The 18,768-nt window shown below is 51.0% G+C and overlaps 1 protein-coding gene across 2 annotated transcripts in view; it reads left to right on the forward strand.

Annotated features, from left to right (window-relative positions):
* Window positions 1–839: 839 nt before the first annotated feature.
* The window catches only part of KIRREL3 (kirre like nephrin family adhesion molecule 3), a 540,945-nt gene continuing 523,016 nt past the window's right edge, over window positions 840–18,768 (forward strand). For both annotated transcript variants that reach the window (XM_041772894.1, XM_041772895.1), the window contains exon 1: window positions 840–1,134. In XM_041772894.1, coding sequence (XP_041628828.1) covers window positions 1,080–1,134 — 55 coding nt within the window. In that variant the 5' untranslated portion in view covers window positions 840–1,079. The remainder of the gene's footprint in view (window positions 1,135–18,768) is intronic.

An 18,768-nucleotide genomic window follows, 5' to 3' on the forward strand; every position in this document is an offset into this window, starting at 1 on the left:
GGCTTATTAGAGGAGAGGCTGCAAACGCAAAGACAGACTGCTCCCCTCTCCTTGTTAGGAAATGCACAACCCAGGATGGTAATAATAATAAATGGGCATGTGTCACAAACCTGCTCTATTTCCCTCCTAGTTCCTTCATTTTGTTTGGGAGGAGTGGTGCAAGGCGAACCAAGGTCTAAACGTGCAGGCTTTATTCCCTTACCTCTCCCCCTTCTAGGAAAGTCTCCAAAAAAGGTAAAAAAAAAAAAAAAAAAAAAAAAAAAAAAACGTGCTTATCTCTTCCCCCAACTCCCAGACTCCTGCTGCACACATTGGCCAAGTCCTTCCTTGAGAGGGATGCATCCCACCCCCCCACCCCACCCTACACACACACACACACCCCACACTCGCCGCTCCGCTTTTCCCTTTCAGCCGGTTTCCAATCCACCACCCTCACCCCCCCCCCATCCCCGTGCAAAGGCAGGGCGTGCATATTTATAATATGCATCCTTAACTTCACTCCCGCTGCACAACAGTGTGTGCTGTGGACAAAAAGTCACAGTGGGCTCCCCGTGCCAGATGCCTGTGGGTCCATCATGGTGACAAAAGCTGAATTTCCCCCTCTTTGGGGGCGAAAGGGAGCAGGGAAGGGAGCGCGCAGCCTCCCCCCTCCCCTCCCCGCCCTCCGCGCTGCATAGATCTCCTTTTCTCCAAGTGTTTCCTCTTTAATTATGACCTGTTCCCCCTCCCTCTCCCCCCCCCCCACCCCAGCGTCAGTGAAAGGAGCCCTTCTGTCACTCGTCACTGGCTCCCTCGCCCGCCCGCCCGCCCGCCGTGGGAGGAGCCCGCCGGAGGAAGCCGTGCGCCGGGGCTGCACAGAATGGATCTGCTCGGAGCGGGGACGTCGCTGAGCAGCCCGGCTTCCCGCGGCGGCTAGGAGCCGGCCACTGGCCTGGGCGGGCTGCGGGGACCGGGCCCCGGGAGCACCGAGGCGCGACCCGGGAGCATCGCGGCCGAGGCTGAGCGCGGCCAGCCCCCGGGAGGACAAACTCACGGCCACCCCAAGTTGCGCCGCCGGCCCCCCCTCGCTGCGCTGAGGAATGAGACCTCTCCAGCTCGATCTGCTCTTCGTGTGCTTCTTCCTTTTCAGTCAAGGTAGGACCCCCCCACCCCACCCCCACCGCGCGGGCCTGAGTGGCCGGGACCGGTCCACGGGGCGGCGGGGAGCGCAGCCGGGGGCGGGCAGGCTCGGGGAACCGCGACCGGTCCTTTGCGCCCGGGATGCGCCGGCCGCGCGCCTTCGCGAATGCAACAAAATGGTCCCGTGTCTTCTCCTCCGGGAGCTTGGGGTGCGGGAGGGGTGGCTTGCTCCTCTCACTTGTCAACATCCAGCTCAAACTCTCCGATGCAGATGAGTTCTTTATGCTCCCGGAGCGTGCGGATGCTCCCGGTGCGTGCGGGAGGCAAGCCTCCCGGCGGGGACAACGCTCTCAACTTCTGGGCGCCTCCTCGCCTTCGGACTCGGGTGGCAGGAGGAGAGACAGCTGGGTCTAGGCGGCTGCTCCAGCTCCACCGAGGTCCGCCTCGCACGCACGGGTGTAGTCAGTTGCACGGCTGCAGAAGGGGCCGCGACTCGCGGATGCACCGTGGGGGTCGTTTGCAGCGGTTTGGAAAAGCGTGTAAAGAGTTTCATTGAATTGAGCCGGGGTTGTCTGAATAAGGCTGCATTCTGAATCCTACACAGCCCTGGATTGAGAGCCTAAAGTGAGCATTTGGCCGCTGGTGCTAATTGTTGACTTTGTGCAGCCTGGCAGGGGAGCAGAGCGGCTGGGGGGACTTGCCCTAAAGAACTTCGCTACCTCTGGGATGGCTCCCTGCCCCCCTCCCGGGAGCCCTGGAGCTGGCAGTGCTGGAGGGATGGGGAGAGAAATCTGGGGAGGCACCGTGAGTGCCTCCTTAGCCAAAGGCATCAGAAGTCACCTGTGGAATTGAGTTCGAAAGGGGATGAGTAAATCGGCTCCTTCCCACTCCTTTGGAATGCCCGAGCTGCCTCTGCCATCTGAGACAGCACTTGTGCCAGCCAGCACAGCTCTGAGAGGGACAGGACTCTCAGAAAAATCCACAACAGAGCATGTCCATCTGTTGATTAAATGAAGGGTAAAAGTTTTCAAGGAAGCAGAGCACCGCCATGGGTGGCTGGCTCTGCAAGCAAACAGCACGTCTCCTTTTCTTTCCCTGTCAGGGAGAAGCCAAATGTAAGCAGAAACCCACGCCTCCTTCCTCTGCTCTGCCATTGGTACTTGTGGTCACTGCAGATTTTCCCCTTGTCAAACTTTGCTCAGGGCCACCCTGACGAAACCGGAGGGGCCTTTCCCCCATAGCAGTGTGTGTACACCCACGCCTGTATGTAATTATAATGTGTGCACACACACACACACTCATGTATTCATAGGGTAGTGTGCATCTCACCAGGGCTCCCTACAACAGCAGGAAGATAAATTGCCTTCCCTAGAGTTTTCAGGCTGAATGAATAAGAACTATCTGAGAACACTGGTACAGAAACAGTTTGGGTTATATTACCATTTTTGTGAGATCACTCTCCTTGGATGCCTGTATGCTTGCTTATGGGCACGCGTGCGCGCACACACACACACACACACACACACACATGATCTCCTTTGCCTTTTTCCAATTTACTCAGGAAGTTGCCTGCAGAATCCCTAAAAGGAGGAGCCCGCCATCCCCCCCCACCAGCCGCCGCCCCGCTCCACAAATGTTCATGGGACCCATGCACATTTTAATCAGCCCATGTGTGGTTGGAAAGCTTGAGCTGTGATTCTCCTCTAGATTGGCATAAGAAGCCTTTGGTGTCTTAAGTGCCTCTCTGCCTGTCTGAATCATCACAGTGTGCATCTTCTGCTTTTCTTATCCCTTTCTCAGTACCGAGCTGTTTCTTCACTGTCTCATAGGAGTCTTTAAATATTTACCTATGGAGGTTAAACGCTCCGTTTCATCTGCCCTTAGCCCTGAGAGCCCTAGGAAGAAACCACCGCGCCCTGCAGTGCCTACTTGCCTGTTATTCCTGAGTGTTCTGAGCTTGGCCAGCACTGCCCACCCTACCAAATGGCAGATGTCATGGCCCACGAGGCTCCAGAAAGGGTCTAAAGAAAGACGATGGGACAAAGCGGAGGCAGGCGGTCCAAATGCCCTACAACACCGGACGCTGTGGGTTTCGCGCATAGACAGCCCCCGATGACCGGAATTAAGGGCCAAGTGGGATGATGTTTCTGGACTTTTGTGATATGCTACCTCTTGACTTGATCCATAAACCTGTGTTTTACTGTGGGTGTTGTTTTGAGTATCGTGAATTCCCCGGATGATTCCATTTGATGCTACACGTACGTGATCAGTTCGCGTGCTGTGCCCGCCCCTGCCTAGCGCCATGCATTTCTCAAGTCATCAGTTAGGGCGCATCCACTTCCGAGAGGTCGTGAGAGGACCAGCCCGCAGGCTCTAGGTGACACCCACACACGTCCCCCTCACCAAAGTGGCACCCTGCCTGGGATGCCCCGTCGAGCCACCCGTTTGACCCTCACATCCCACAATGCTTCCTCCTGGGATACTTTCCAAGGAAATGTGCAGAGACTCTGGGATGCCCCTCCTCTCAGAGAAAACAAATGTCCAGGGTTCTTTTTAAGCCTTTATCTGGCACTCCGGTGACACATCCATCTGCTGCCCAGCACCTCTCCCAGTGGGAGCCTATGTGTCATTTTAGAGTTTCTGGAAACACAATTCTCATGCTTCCTGCTCCCGTTGTCTTCGTTGCCTTCCAGAGAGTGAGCTCCAAACAGTGCTCTGAAGACTTGCGTGGCAAAACCTTTAAGGAAGAACTCTTAAAGTCCCTTTCACTTGTCTTTTCTCTCCTGACGTGTCCAATGTTTATTTACGTTCCCTTTTTCTTGTAACCCTTTAGAGAGTGAAATGCACGTATAAGTACTGTCAGTGCTGTGCTGTGTCCCCTCTCCCTTTCAAGTTTGGGCTTTGCGTGTAGACTGAGATGAAATATTTATTTATCTTTCCTAAGGTGGCAGTAGAAAGGCCAAATGGCATCCCTCCATTTCCGCCCCTGCCAGCGTCCCTGGGCCACAAAGAAATGGAGAGCTGCCAGTGTGTGCTGCTCGTGGGTTTCTCTCTTGCTGGGGATGCCTCTTCCATCAGCTGGCAGGACCCATGTGCTTTGTACAGAGAGGGATAATGTCACAGCACAATTTGCCTCCTGCAGAGAAGAGGCATGTTCTCTGCCCCTGGGTGAAAAGGAATCGATTCTCTTGTCATCCATAAACTTAGAACTTGCTATATTTTTTTCCCTTTATCATTTCCATTTGCCCACAACTATTTCCCTCTGTGCCCTCCTTCATCTTCAAGAGCCATGCCAGCCAGCCTGCACATCCACATCTTAAGTAGCTATGAAGGACTAGTGTTCCCTGCTTCCCGGCAGATCTCAGTGTTGAGACAGTCTGGAGGGTGTGCGGTGATAACGGAGTTGGTGCCTTGAGCTCAGACACTCCTCAGAAGGGTGTTCCCCTCCTGGCTCACTAACATTTTCCTCTAGCACTCCCAGACCTGGCCTGTCTGGCCTCATAACCTTGTGGGGTCTGAAAGCTTTAATCCCGGTGAGCCCAGATCTCTTGGATTTACACGTACTCCAGGCTGCTCTCGAACATGTTGGGGTGATAAACAAAAACTTATGCTTACCTGTCAATGACATCTCTGAGTTGAGGATTAATCTGGGGTGTCACCTCCCCATTGGGAAGAATCTGAGTGACTTGCTCTCCTGACCTGCTGGCAGGAATCACCGAAAGGGCTGTCAGATGGCTCCCAGAGGGGCAGAGGTTCGTGCTGACATGACTCTCCAAGGGAATAGAAGAACCTGAGGCAGACACCGGGCAAATAGCTTGTGAGTGGAGAGACCCAGCTAGGATGAGGGAAGCCACAGGGATGGCAGGGAGCTTGGAAAGGAAGGATCAACTGCAAGACAGCCTGAACTTGCAAGAAGCTCCTTTGGAGAGGGAAAGGAGGGAGAGGGAGAGGAAGCAGAGCACCAGAAGATACCATGAACACATAAGAGACAGCTAAAAGAATGGAAGGATCATAGGGGGTATAGGCTGGGAAGGCATTAGAACAAGGAATTGGGTGTGAACAGCAACTTAGCAAACAGTTAACCTTGCCCAGAACTGTCCTATAACAAAAGATGAGGCAAGTAATAAGGGTGTTGCTCCCCACACTGGCACCCCAAGTGGTATGACGTCTTGTGGAGGAGAGGAAGAATGGTTTCTTTTGTCCTGGAAGGTCAGTGCACAACTGCCAAGGGTGTGGAACCACTTCTTTAGCAACATCCTCCGGGTGAGGGGAACTGGGATGTGTCTGTTGGGCATGGGGGTGGTCTCTGTGTCTGCTGCCCAGCAGGGAGCTCTCTGTTTGCCAGCCAGACCTATTGAGGAGGGAAGAGAAACTCCCCAGGGGGAGAGGGGTGCAGGGTGAGGTCAAAGCCCACACCCTACACTTAGAGGATGCAGTGGGGGCCTCCCTCTTGGGTTACAAAGGAGGATCGCACTTGGAACATGGCAGCAGTGAGCTAGGCATGGTACCAAGGAGCAGCTCTCCCTGGTGTGCCTGTGTTGGTAGGAGCCAGGGCCAGCAGGAGACGGGGTGGAGCAGGGGATTAGGCCTGAAGATGCAATTTTTCTTTTTTGTTCAACCCAGTGGGGGTGACTTAGGCGGCATTATATTGCAGACCCAAAAAAGCACATGAATAATCCAGAGTGAATTCAAGAGATTTCAATAGCAAAATAATAACAATACTAATGATACCTTTGATTCGCAGGGTACTTTTCTTCCAAGGAGATAAAAAGATAAACTGTTTTGGAAACATGAACAAGGAAAAGAAAATTGCTTGTGATGGAGGAGTGGGAAGGAGGGCCAACAGCATTCATTTTAGGGTCTCATGTAAATCGGGGGTGGCCGGGATGGGCGGGGAAGGGGGATGTTATATGGGCATAGGCATCGTTTTTTCAGCTACAGTCCTTATCCTTCTAAAATGGTGAAATAACTTTTAGGTGAGAAACCGGCGCAGGCATTTTTAATAGGGGCCCACCAGAAGGAGCCAGGCCCGGTACCCGCCCCCTCTCCGGCCTGGGAACCGCTACCCTCTGATGCGCCCTCTGGTTGGGCAGGAAGATCACAGCAGGCCCGAACCTGCACTTGCACTTGGACTCTCAGGAGGGCAGCAATCCTGATTTTAATGGTGGTGCTTGCAGCACAGCGATTGGGGCCCCCATCTTCCCGCAAGGTCAGTGGACACCCCGGTGTTCATGGAGCAGAGTCTGGTGGGGGCTGCTGCCCTGGGGGACGTCTGTTCCCTTGCGCGTCGCATCACTGCTGTCCGCAGGGAGTGAGGAGCAAAACCAGGTGGGAATCCCCTGTCCGGCCACACTAGCTTCGTCCTGCATTCCAAATCGAGGGGGGTTTATTTCCAGCGAGGGGAGTGTTACGGCCCCCCCCTCCATCTGTGGAGGCACAGATGCCATTGCATCGTGTTTCCTTTTCCCAGGGGGACACCCAGAATGGACAGTTCGGTGTGCACGTCCAATATGAATGTAGCTACCGCGGATGATTGGGATCCTTCTCTCACCTTCACTGCAAAGAATGCTGCGTCCCGCTTTCCGCCCGGGCTTGAGGGTGCCGGGGTTTGAGGATGCTCTCTCCGCATCCACACTGTTGCCATAGAGGGAGGATCTCCACCACCATACTTAACGTGAACTTTCATTAACTTTCTGCTTCTGAGCTGCTGAAGGAGCTAGGGATCAAACATTGTGCTTTTCCCGCGCCCCCCCTTCCTCTTCTGATTGTGAAAATGAGTACTCTGGCTGTATATTTCTAGAAGTCAGTAAATGTCAATATTGGATAAGTGTTTCCTTTATATCACTGCAATTTAGCATAAGCTGCTTGGAAACAAATGTCTTCCGTAAGCATACAATGTTTCCGTGAGTACACAGTCAACACCACTGCAAGGATTAAATAAATGTCAGCTTTCCTCGGGTACACTGGTAACAAGTCAAAGCCCTGGAAGTAGTGGCCAGCCTGGGTGAATCCTGCTCCCTGCAGAATTATCCTGTTGCAACCCTGGCTGGGGCTTGGAGGGTGAGAGGTGCACGCTCCTCCATCCCATCCCATTCCTTGACAAGGAGGCAAGGAAGTAGCCAGACGTAGATGCCTGCCACAGGCCATGGGAAGGTTCCCTGCCCGCCCCCACGTTATCATGCCCTCTCCAAATCTTTCCCATCTGTGACCCCTCTTACTGCTGAAACGCAGTCCTGTCTAGAACTTAGAACAAATCCACCATCTTCCTCAAACAGCAGGTGAGAGCTCACCGGGTGTGGGTGTCCTCCTAGGCAGAAGGAGGTAGATTTACCTGAGGCCGTTTTTTTGTTTGTTTGTTTGTTTTTTCTTTTCTTTTCTTTTCTTTTCTTTTTTTTTTTTTTGAACTTTGAAACCAAAACTGCAATGGCACAGGTGGTCAGTATTAAAAAGATGCGTGACTATCAGGCTGAATGATCAGGACGGCCTACTTACTTGGCCTTGTTACCTGGACGGTTGTTGTAAGTTCATTGCTTTCTAACATATGCCTAGAAGACAGGAATTTGAAATCTGACCCTGACTGGCGGCAGTGACAACCAAGGCTGGCATTCATCATTCCACACGTCCTCCTCAGGGGCTCCATCAGAGGGCCACATTCTCTTGTCCGTCCTTTGTCATCAAATAGCACTTGAGGACACCAAAGCTCAGCCTTGGCCTGTCGGCCTGTACTCACTATAGGCCTACTGTGTGGTGGGCACCACACCAGGGGCTTCTGATGCAAAGACCCCTAAGACTGTATTTCTGCCCCTGGGTGGGGGGCTCTCCATCTGGTTAGGGAACAGACACTTTGACTCATGGTTCCAACATGATGGGCTCAGAGTTGTCAAGAGTATTCTTAGAGCAGCTGAAATGACCGAGGGCATCAGGACACGCTGCACAGAGGCAGTGACTTGAAGTCACAGGATGTCTGGGAGCCCTCCTGGGGAAGCACAAGAGCAGTGTTCCCAGCTTGCCTTGGAGTGTATGCAAAGGAAAGAAGGCAGGACAGAAAGCCATATGTTCAGAAGCAATGGGTGGTGTGGGTGGCTGGAATATGAGTGCGTTGAGGATAGTGAGAAGCTTGGGAAGGGATGGTCAGCTTGTCATAAATACCATGCCAAATGTTTTGATGATGGACTATCAGAGTTAAGTCTGTTCTTCAGAAACATTGCTAGTGGCTTATGGGCCAGTACTCCTCTCTCCACCCTGGGTCTTCTGGATAAAAAGAGGGAAGAATCCATATGTTACTCATTTTTTTTAGTTTGCCTTGTTTTTTTTATGTGGGGCTTTAAAAGTGTGGAAATGGATGGAACTATGCCCCTCCTTCCAGCCCATCTGCCTTCATAGTTGGTATGTAAAGGGGTGGGAAGGTGAGCAAGAGAGTAAGTGTGCAAAAACTGACCTTCACTGTTGGTCTGCACTCCAGAGGGAGGCAGACGAGGACAGCAGTTAGACGTATCCTTAAGGACGATCCGCCGGATAAAGAATGTGGAGAGGAACCCAACACACAGGAGCAAGGATGGCTGAGGTCACACTGGGTTGTTAGTTGGATGGTGTGTGCTGAGGAATGGGATTTACCCATTTCAGGGGTGCAGGGAGGCTGGCCTGACATTGAGGACGAATGGTAAACCTGGAAGGGAGTCAAGAGCAAGGATGAGATAAGTAAGAAATGCCTAGAGACATTTCGCTGATGATTCTTTGTTGTTCTGAAGAGGAAGCTAAGGTATGCTGGCTTTGGGGAAAACAAGGTTACAGCTACGTGACTCTACTCAGAGGATGTTAGACATGTTTATGAGTCTCTAGCATCAAGAGTAAAGAACGTCATCTGATCTACTTAATGTGTTCCGCGCTTGGGCCTGTTCTCCCCAGGAGTTGGTGAGGACTGGCAGGACAAGCTCAATAGTGAAGCAAAAACCTGCACTGCTCTGCAAGAAATAGGCAGCGACATGTCCAAGACCGTCGATATTTGATTCCAGCATCTGAGGCTAGCCCACTGAACAGTCTCCCATTGCTGAAAGTGCTCTAAGAGTAGAATTTGGGCCACCAAGATTAGAAGAGTCAATTCCCAAGCGGTGGATCAAAGAGTAGACAGTAGACTAGATGTCTACTCTTTTATCCAAATCCTCACCACGCCTACAATTTGCTGAATATTATCTATTAGCAACAACCTATTGATTTTAGATAATAAATCCCTAGGAGATTCACAGATGATGTGAAACAGATGTTTTTGTCCGGCACATACTCTTGTAAGTGCTGGGCAAATCCTTTCGGTGGTTGATTATGGTAGTGGTGGCAATAGTAATGTTTTAATCATGATGACGATGATGATGATGAGCACTGGGGTAAAGTTTCACAAGCTGTAGAATGCCCTGCACAAGCACTACTTCATTTCATCACTCTGATAGCATGCGAGGGAGCTATCATCACTGTCATGCCCTCCAGAAGGTCATGTCACTCAACCAAAGTCACTCTCATCTGGTTCACTTTTTCGTGTGCCTCGATGCTTCTCAAGATGCTGGTAGAAGCAGCTGCTCCAAATCATCCGCACTGAAAAATACATGAGAGGGATCCTAAGCTGTGGCATAAGATGGAACATGTTCTGATAGCTTGTGGGGATCCTCGATGTCTAGGCATAGCAAGGGATTTTAAGGATTTCCTGTGAAAACCAGGGAGCTGACCTTCAAACCACGACCTAGCCTTGCAGCTCTATCTTTTGATTCCAGACTCTTTCTGAGTTGGTTCCGTCATCTGTTGGCATTCAGCTCTACCTTGAGGGCACAAGGTTTCCAGGGGGGATGACAGGCCAGCCTCTTGGGCTGAATAGCAATCAAGAGGATGTTGCTTGGGTAGTTATTTTTGTGGCTGTGTTGACAAAAAAAAAAGAAAAAGAAAAGAAAAGAAAAAAAAGAAAGAAAAGAAAAGAAAGACAAGGGCAGGAACTTTTATTCTCTTAATTAGTTGATTAAACTATCCATTTCTTTTATCCACCACCCTGGTGCCAGGCATGCTACTCCGCACATAGAAGACTCTGAGTAAATGTTGAAATATTGAAATGAATGGTGAGAAACAATGAAAGGAAGAGAAAGCAGTGTTTCTGACATCACACGTGCGGGGGCTGACAGGCTCCCACAGGAGGGCAGAGGAAAGATCCCAACTATTCAGAGTGGGAAGTCGTTCCTGTCTGAGGGAGGCCTTGAATGACCAGTGGGTCACCAGGGACTCTGCCAAGAGAAACGTCCTCTGGCGAGCCACCCACTCCTCAGTTTCAGCAAAAAGGCAGCCTTGTCCTTCTGTTCTTTAATGCATGTCAGTGCCCATCTCTGTCAATCATCTGCAGGTGTCACAGGTGACTCGGTTCTGATGCAGTGTGACAGTCCACCTGTCACCCTTGGCGATGCTGGGAGCTATGACAGCTTCAGAGTAATGCTGGGACTCGGCTGGCTCATCATGCAGGCAAACCAAAGGACAGAAACTTAGAGCTTTCTCCTGGACTCCCTTCCAGGGTACCACGGGAGAAGGGAGCGCCACCCTCCCTGCCTTCCTGACCTCATGACAAAGAGAGGGGAAATTGCCAGTTAACTTCCCAGTGGCTTTACCCCCTATATTGTAGGACTGGCACTTTTCTGCGCCTCCCTGAGGGGTGCGAGGTCTACCCCCACGTTCACAGGGACTCCCATTTCATCAGAGAGCTGGGCCTTGGAAGCCTGTTTCTTACAGAGGACGCTACACCTGTGTGAGGGGCCACGGGAGCCAGAGGGCCTGCTCTTCCCTTAGGTCCCCGTAAGGCAGGAGCAGGTGCAGTGTTTGGGGATGCGAGACCCTGCGAGCGCTGCAGTTCCCGCAGCAGCCTGATGGTGGCAGCAGCAGCGCTTGCAAAGCCTGAGCGTGAGCAGAGCTAGGCAGCCTCCTCCTCCTCCTCCTCCTCCTCCTCCTCCTCCTCCTCCTCCTCCTCCTCCTCGGAGGCTGGTGGGCCTGGGGCAGCTGAGCCTGGAGCAGGCAAAAGGCATGGAGGGAAAGAGCAAGCCTTCGGATGGCAGCAGCCCCCCCCCCCCCCACAGCCCCCTAGGAGACTCAGGTGCTTTCTGCTTCTTTCTGATGGACGTGAGGGCAGAGTGCTAGGGGGCATGTCCCAGAAGAGGTAGGTGGGTACAATTTAAAATGCCCAGGGGTGTGAAGAGCTGCAAAGAGAGAGAGCAGGGGAGACCCCAGCCAGCCGTCCATTACCGTGTGGCAGGTGCTTTCCCATGCTGGCCTCTCTCCCGTGGGTGATGAACGCGTTCATCCCGCAGGGGCGGCGGGCAGCCAGGACCCTGCTCCCTCTCCCCAGCCTCCAACCTGGGCCCACTGCTCCCTCTCCCCCGGAGTCGCCTCTTTCATGATCCGGGAGCCAATATTTCAGCCTGCACCCCTCTCATGCTGCAAGAGCAAAACAAACAGATACTAAAATTAGTCCTCATTATTCCTGATATCCCGGGCAGGCTGAAGAGGTGGTACTCTGTTTTCATCTCTGGACAGAAACAGACACCATTACAACAAATCACCGTCAGCCGTGGTGGTTTGTTGCAGAGCGCCAACACCAGGCAAGGTAACCAGATCCTAATGGCAGGCCCTGGAAGCCCATGCCTGCCCCACTGGGGTGGCAGCCTGCCTTCTTCACCCTTTGAAGGTTGCAAGTGAGATGTGGCTCAGGCCCTGGCATCCATCTGTGTGCAGCATGGACCAAGATAGTGGGTCAGGGGGTAAGGGAAGGGTGAGGCTATCACCAAAGCTGCCCCTTTCTTTGTCTTCTCTGTGTGGCTCAACTGGACAGTAGACTAGCCGTTTATGTTGCCCGACATCACCAGATTCTGCTTGATATCCTTTGGGTCTAGGTGGCCTGTGGGACTTTGGATAAGGCTTGCTTAAACCCAAGCAGCCTCCCACACCTGACTCCCCACCAGAGCCCTTTGCTGCTGTGTCGCTAGCAAGGTGAGTTGCCGCTGGCCCGTCTGTCCATCCTCACCCTGTCTGTCTTCCCCGGGGGGTGGGGGAGTGGAGGGGGGTGCGCAGTGGGGTTGGAGAGCAAGTAGGACTGCTCTGTCCCTTTTATTAACGGAGCGCCACTGGCACGCGGCAGGTGACTTCTTGAGCATCTCACGTCAGAGAAGAAAACTCTTTTGCCTCAACTGTGCAAAACCTTATTTCAGACTGTAGATTTGATGCTGCGCAGGTCAGCCAGGCAGAATAGAACCGCAGGATTTGAGAAGTTGCTAAAAGTAATGGAGATTAATCTCCTCCCGGTAGAAAAGGATGTGATGCCAGCGAGGTACGTGCTGTCATTTCGGCTGCTTTCCTGGCCCCTTGGCTTGGCCACCTGCGCCCCATTCCTCCTTCACAAGCGTGACCTGCGTTACGGCTTTGGGAGTCCCCGGATGGACAGCTGAATGGGGGAGGAGGGGAAATGGTGAGACTAGAAGAGAATGGACCCCTGTGTTGGTCTCTAGGTGCCCACTTCCCAGTGGGTCTCTCACCACTACTGAAGCCTCACAGTCGCTGACATCAAGCCAGCCACGGGGAGGTGTCATTGAGACTTAGAGCTTCAAGTGCATTCCCTAGGTTGTCTTCCAAGCAACCCAATAGAGCAGGATTGTCAACCCACCTGCCAATGAAAACTACTGAGGCCAAGATTCCATAATTTGCCCACAGATTCCTTACATTGCCTCTTCCATGGGGAGTGATGGGACCGCCGTTTGGACACCTGTATGTACATCCCTCGTCCCTTGCTGCTTCCCTCTTGGGGATGAGTTCCCCTCACCCTGGTGGCTCCACAGCTCTGTGACAGGCAGTGGGCTGCAGACCCCTTGGCCTGGCCTATGATCCTCCTCTGTCATGACTTGTAGGACTTGGGAAGAAGAGCTGAGCAAAATGGGGGAAACTGTCTCCCCAAAGACAGAAGCTGAGTAAGGATTCATGAAGCCCTGCTCTGTGGCCGGCGGGTACTCGTTACTTTCCTAACCCAGCTCAGTTTAGCTGAATGTTTTGAAAGGCAAAGGCTGATTTCTTAACAGGAACTCATCACCACCTAACTTTCCGGCGGGGGATTTAAAGAAGAAGAAGAAGGAGAAAGAGAAGGAGAAGAAGAAAGAGGAGGAGGAGGAGGAGGAGGAAGAGGAGGAGGAGGAGGAGGAGGAGGAGGAGGAGGAGGAGGAGGAGGAGAAAGAAGGAAGAAGGAAGAAGAAGAAACCCCATCCTGCCCAGGGAGAGGTTAGCCTGGTGTTAGCTCTGCCGTGTAAGAATGGAGCTACTCTACATGAAAAGGCATTGCAGGACATCAATACCCTCCTTTTTGTCACATCTAGAATCGTCAAAATGTCAGGCGACCGCAGGGTTCTGAAGTGATTAACAACGGTCCTCAGGGAGAGGTAGGAAGGACTCTGGGAATGTAGGAGAGTCTGAGTGCCGCTCAGGCTCGATTCTCCTCACTTACGCTCCAGCAGGTACATCTTACCTGGTGACAGGAATCATTTCTGAATATGGCATGTATCTCCCTAGACCATGCTCAGGATCAGAGTATTAGTTTAAGATAGACAAGATAAACCAGCAAAACAGAAAAGTTCCTTGACGTTTTCAAAGGTCCTTTAGATTGAGTCGGAGGAACACGGAGCAAGAATGCAAGGCAGATAGATCTCTGCATGGAAGACATAAAATTCCTTCTTTTTATGCCACAATCTGAGCCTTTCAGCAGAACACACGGATCATGTCAGCAGGTGCATTGTCCGCTGTTGCCAGGGCTCCAAATCCACGTGGATGCCCCTTGCTCTGAGCATGAACTTTGCTTTGGGTTTTCTCTTCATCAAACCAGGGCAGGGGGATTCACAGATAGAAATCCATATTTTTATAAGTGAAAACGCTGAGCTGATCAGACTCAGAGAAATGCCATCCAGAAAACCTTCTTCTTCCCCTCCCCTGGGCTCCTGCTAATAATAATAGGAAATCTGCATTTACCTCTCATTATCCGCAGATATTTATTAACAAAGTTCCATACCACCGAATTCTTGCCAAGGAACGTGAAGCTATATGCACCGCTGTATTTTTTCAGTTAAATACTTCTTGTGGTGCATGGTCTGCCTTAAGTATTTGCTCAGTCAGGGCAGGGATGCTTAGATCATTCCTAAGGGCTGTTGCAGCCATATGAACCGAAAGAAATCTTTCTTAGTCAAAATAGGAATACCCTTTGCAGCAGGCCAGTTTGCCCCTTTTTACGGAATAGTATTTGGAGTATTTGAATGCTCACCTGGCACGGATGCATGGGGCTTGGAGGTCGCGACTTCCTTCGCAGTAAATGTTGAGATGCTTTAAAACAACTGCTTAGGAGAGACTTGTCCAGAGAAAGGAAGAAAGAGTATCTGGTGGGTGCATTTCTGGCATAGGAATCACTGGAAGCCCCTCTACACCCCACTACCCCCCATCCCGCCCGGCCTACCCTGCCAGTGCATACTGCTTATATTTAATTTGGCTGCACAAGCACGCCTGAGAGCAGTTTTATTTTATTTTATTTTATTTTATTTTATTTTATTTTATTTTATTTTATATTTTATTTTATTTTATTTTATTATTATTTTTTTATTTTTTATTTTTTATTTTTTTGAAAGCAGTTTTAACCAGAGGAGGTTAGGTGGCTCATGGGAGGTGCCTTGAAGAGTTTTCATGTCACATTACCTTAGGATGACTCAGGAATCACTGTGGGTCCTGAGCATAGGAAACCAAACAAATGATAAGGCCAGGAGCATACCGTTTGGAACATGATGGCTTTGCCAGTCTCTCACTGACGTCACCACTTTCCTCACTCACCACCGACAAGAGTGCGAGTCACTCCTCTCCGTGTGACTAGCAGCTTGTCCCACCTTAGGCGGGCCCGGGAAAGCAGTGTGACCGTCTGTGCTGACAGGGAGAATGTGGCTAAGAGCGGCCATAGATTTTCTTGCATCTGTACTTCAGAAGGTTTATTTTACAGTCAACGCTGCACCCCAGAGATGCTCATGTCCATAAAGGATGGATTTTCTGCTTTGCACAGTGAAGAGATTCAGAACGTATATAATAATGCACTCCGAGAATTCTTGTTCTGTTTTTTTTTTTTTTTTAAATCTTCAAGGTCAATACAACCACAGACATTGATGTTCACTTCGTTGTGAGCTGGGATCTACTAGCTGCATACTGTCATTTTATTTTTCAATTCATAAAAAAAAAAAAGAGAGAGAGAGATGTTCTCATCACTAGGCCTCTGGGCCTCTTTATTCAGCCCAGATCACCGGTGGGAAACCAAATGCAGGAACTGAGGAATCCAGCGAGGGAGAGGGGGAGGCAGAGCCAGCACCAGATTTGAAGCCGCCCTTGACCCCCGTCCTGGCTGCTGTGTACACATTGTGCATATTCCCGGATGGATGGTGTAGTGAAGGAAGAGAAGAGGAGGAGCAGAGGTGCCTGTGGCTGTCAGGCTAGCAAGGAGAGACAGATGGACAGACAGACAGATTGAGCGAGCTGAGATGTGCGTAGAGGACAGACATTTTCGTCTCCTGGAGACTGTAAGGCTGTCTTGGTCAGAGCTCCGACTCTCCCCCATCCAGATGGGGACCATGAAGGCACACTCTTGTACACAAGAAGGTTTTGAAGTTTCCATTCATCCGCTTAACCATGAAGATAGCCAGCGTGCCAGATTTCAGGGACACAGAGGGCTCTGTCTTTGGATGGTTGCCTGTTCCTTTGACGACGTCCCAGCACCTTCAGGAGAAAGCTCTCTCTTCTCCTCCTTTCTCACACACCCTTCGCTCCAGCCAAGCCGAGCTGCTGGCATCTCTGAGTGTGATCTGCTCCCTCATACCTCCCGGCTTTCTCACCCGTCCTTCTTCCCTCTGGAAGGATCTCCACTCTCCGCCATGTCGGTCTAGCTGACTTCTACCCTGGGGATCAGCTCACTTTGCCTCCTGGAGAAGACTCCTCATGTCTCTCTCCTCAGAAGCCAACTTAAGTGGCTGCCTCCTTCCTTCCACAGCCCTCTGGAAACCCCCTTGTAGAGCTTGTAACAATAAATTAAAGTGGCTTTTTCCTATCTCCCTTCCCTTCTAGACTGTGAGCTTCTGGGAGGCAAGGGCTGGGTCCTGTCGAGCTCAGTATGTGCAGGACCTGTGTGACTGGGTGCCCAGCCAGCACGTGACCAGTGATCCTTGGTGGCTTCTACCTTCTGTGCCTGGTATTTCACTTGCCAAGCTGTGAAAGTGCTTTATCAGAGAATACATCCTACTTACCATTAATATTGCCTTCTGCAACTAGAGTACCTATGAGCACAAAGTAATCCTTGGGGAAAAGGTGATAATAATTTAATCCCTCCTTGCATTTATATAGCACTTTATCCCTTCCCAAGCCCTTTCACATTTATTATGGGCGACTCTCATCCCGATTTTGAAAAATAAGAAAAATGAGACCAAGTGATGTTAAGTGGCTTCTCTTAGGTCACAGAGGTGGTAAGTGTCAAAGTTTAGACAAAAACCCAGGATTTCCCAATCCAGGCCCTGGATGGTTGTCCTAGCCCTTTCCCCCATCCCTCCCCCCGCCCTGGGTTCTTGCCTCTGAAGAGCACAGGCTTAGAGGGCATGGAGTGGGCCCCCAGGGGTGTTTCCTGCATCATCCCATGGAGCGGGATGGGGTGAGTGACTCTATTGAGAGGCAGGATAGCAATTTATGAGAAGCTCAGGCAGGGATGCTGGTGAAGTAGTGAGGACTAGTGGCACCTAAGGGACAAAGGTCTCTATGCAGAGTCTAGCAAAACCAACTGACCTTGATTGAGGTTCTCTCTTGTAAATGAGGAATAATAAAAAGAACAGTAGCTCCACTAGAGTAAGGACTCTACCAGTGCCCGGTAGTAGCCTGGAAGCCTCTTCCAGGGCCACCTTTCATTGGGCACTTTGGCTGTGACACTCCTGCCATGAAGTGCACCTGCCATGAAGTATCAGCCTGTCAGCTCTGCTGAGTCACCCTCCACAGCCCCTCATCCCAAGCCCATGACACAGGCCCTGCACCGGAGGCCAGGAGGCCATGGCCTGTCACATACCTGGGGCATGGCCCTGAGCATGGTCTCCAGGGGCTGAAGGGACTCTGGCTTTGTCCGCTACCTGCCTCACAAAGGAGTTAACTTACTGAGAGGTGCTTGGAAACATCATGGAGGAAACATTACAAAACACTCTGTGGAGGTGAGGTGCTTCCAGATGTGGTGAGCTGGTGCCCAAGGACAGAAGAGAACCATTCATCGTCTAGAGTGTCTGTTCAAGGTGAGAGACTGTGTGGCTTTCCAGGGGAGCAGGTGAGGCCAGGCAGCCTTTCTCAGCACGGTTCAAAGGATGAATCTCTAATGCCCTCAAGGCAGCCATCGTTTTAATGAAATAAACTGTTGGTTATGCATCTAAATTGATACCAGTTATGTGCTCTCCTTGAGAGAAGGAAAAAAAAAACCAGTTATTTGTATTATTTTCTGGGTTCTGTGGTTCAGAAGAGAAACTCTAGTTGAGTTTCTCTGCTGTGGCCACAAGAAAACCTACAGTGGCCTATGATGACATTTGTGTCATCCGGGTGTCAGAAGTCTCCAATGGGTCTTACTGGGCGGAAGCCTAAATTGGTTCTTTCTGGCAGCTCCAGGGGAAAATTGATGTCCTTGCCTCATCTGGCTTCCAGAGGCCACCTGCATTCCTTGGTTTGTGACTCCCTCCCTGCATCACTGCGACCTCTGGCTTATGCCACATCTCCTACTGGAGCTGGCCCTCCTGCCTCTCTTTTCCATGGATTTGTGATTACACTGGCCCATCTGTATAATCCCGGATAATCTCCCCATTTTGGGATCCTTTAACTTGACCACAGATGCAGTCTATTTTGCCTTGTAAGGTCACATCTTCACGGATTAGGACATGGACATCTTGCTGGGCTCATTATTCTGTCCATCACAGGAAGGAACCAGCAACTCAGTGGAGCTGAGTGGCCCCTTCCTTTCAGGAGAGTTGTAGCCATTCTTATCCTGTCTCTAGAAGAGAAATCTGTGCCTCCGTCTCTCTCTCTGTAGACAAGATGCTCTTTCTGCCCACTTATATTTATAAAGCACTTTGGGATTATCAAGTAAAAGGTGCATAGTATGAGATGGTTATTATGATATGATACTATGATTTGGTGTACATTATGGGTACATTAATCAGTGGAGCTACTACTAGATGCAACTATTGTTGGGTCCCGTGGGGGAGACATTAGGGGGAGCATCTATTAGATTCTGTAGTTAAACCTCACTAAATGATTCTTAATAGCAATTTACTTTGGCTTCATTAGCATGGAGTATGGGAACTCTCCTTTAAAATACCATATAGCTCAGCCTCCTCCTGTCTTTGGAGTAATTGAAATGAAACAGAGATAAACAACAACAACGATAGTGCAAGACAAAGAAATAGGCACTGTGTGTGTGGTTGAGTTTCTGGCTTTTGACTGAGGATCTGGCTAGGAAGGAGGCACAAGGGAGTGGATTTAAACTGTGTGGCAGTGAATGTAGGGCTGCAGGCTCAAGGATGAGTTTGCGTGTCCCACCATGTGACAAAGCAAAGAGGA

This window comes from Vulpes lagopus, chromosome 10 (assembly GCF_018345385.1).
Source record: "Vulpes lagopus strain Blue_001 chromosome 10, ASM1834538v1, whole genome shotgun sequence".
Lineage (NCBI taxonomy): Eukaryota > Metazoa > Chordata > Mammalia > Carnivora > Canidae > Vulpes > Vulpes lagopus.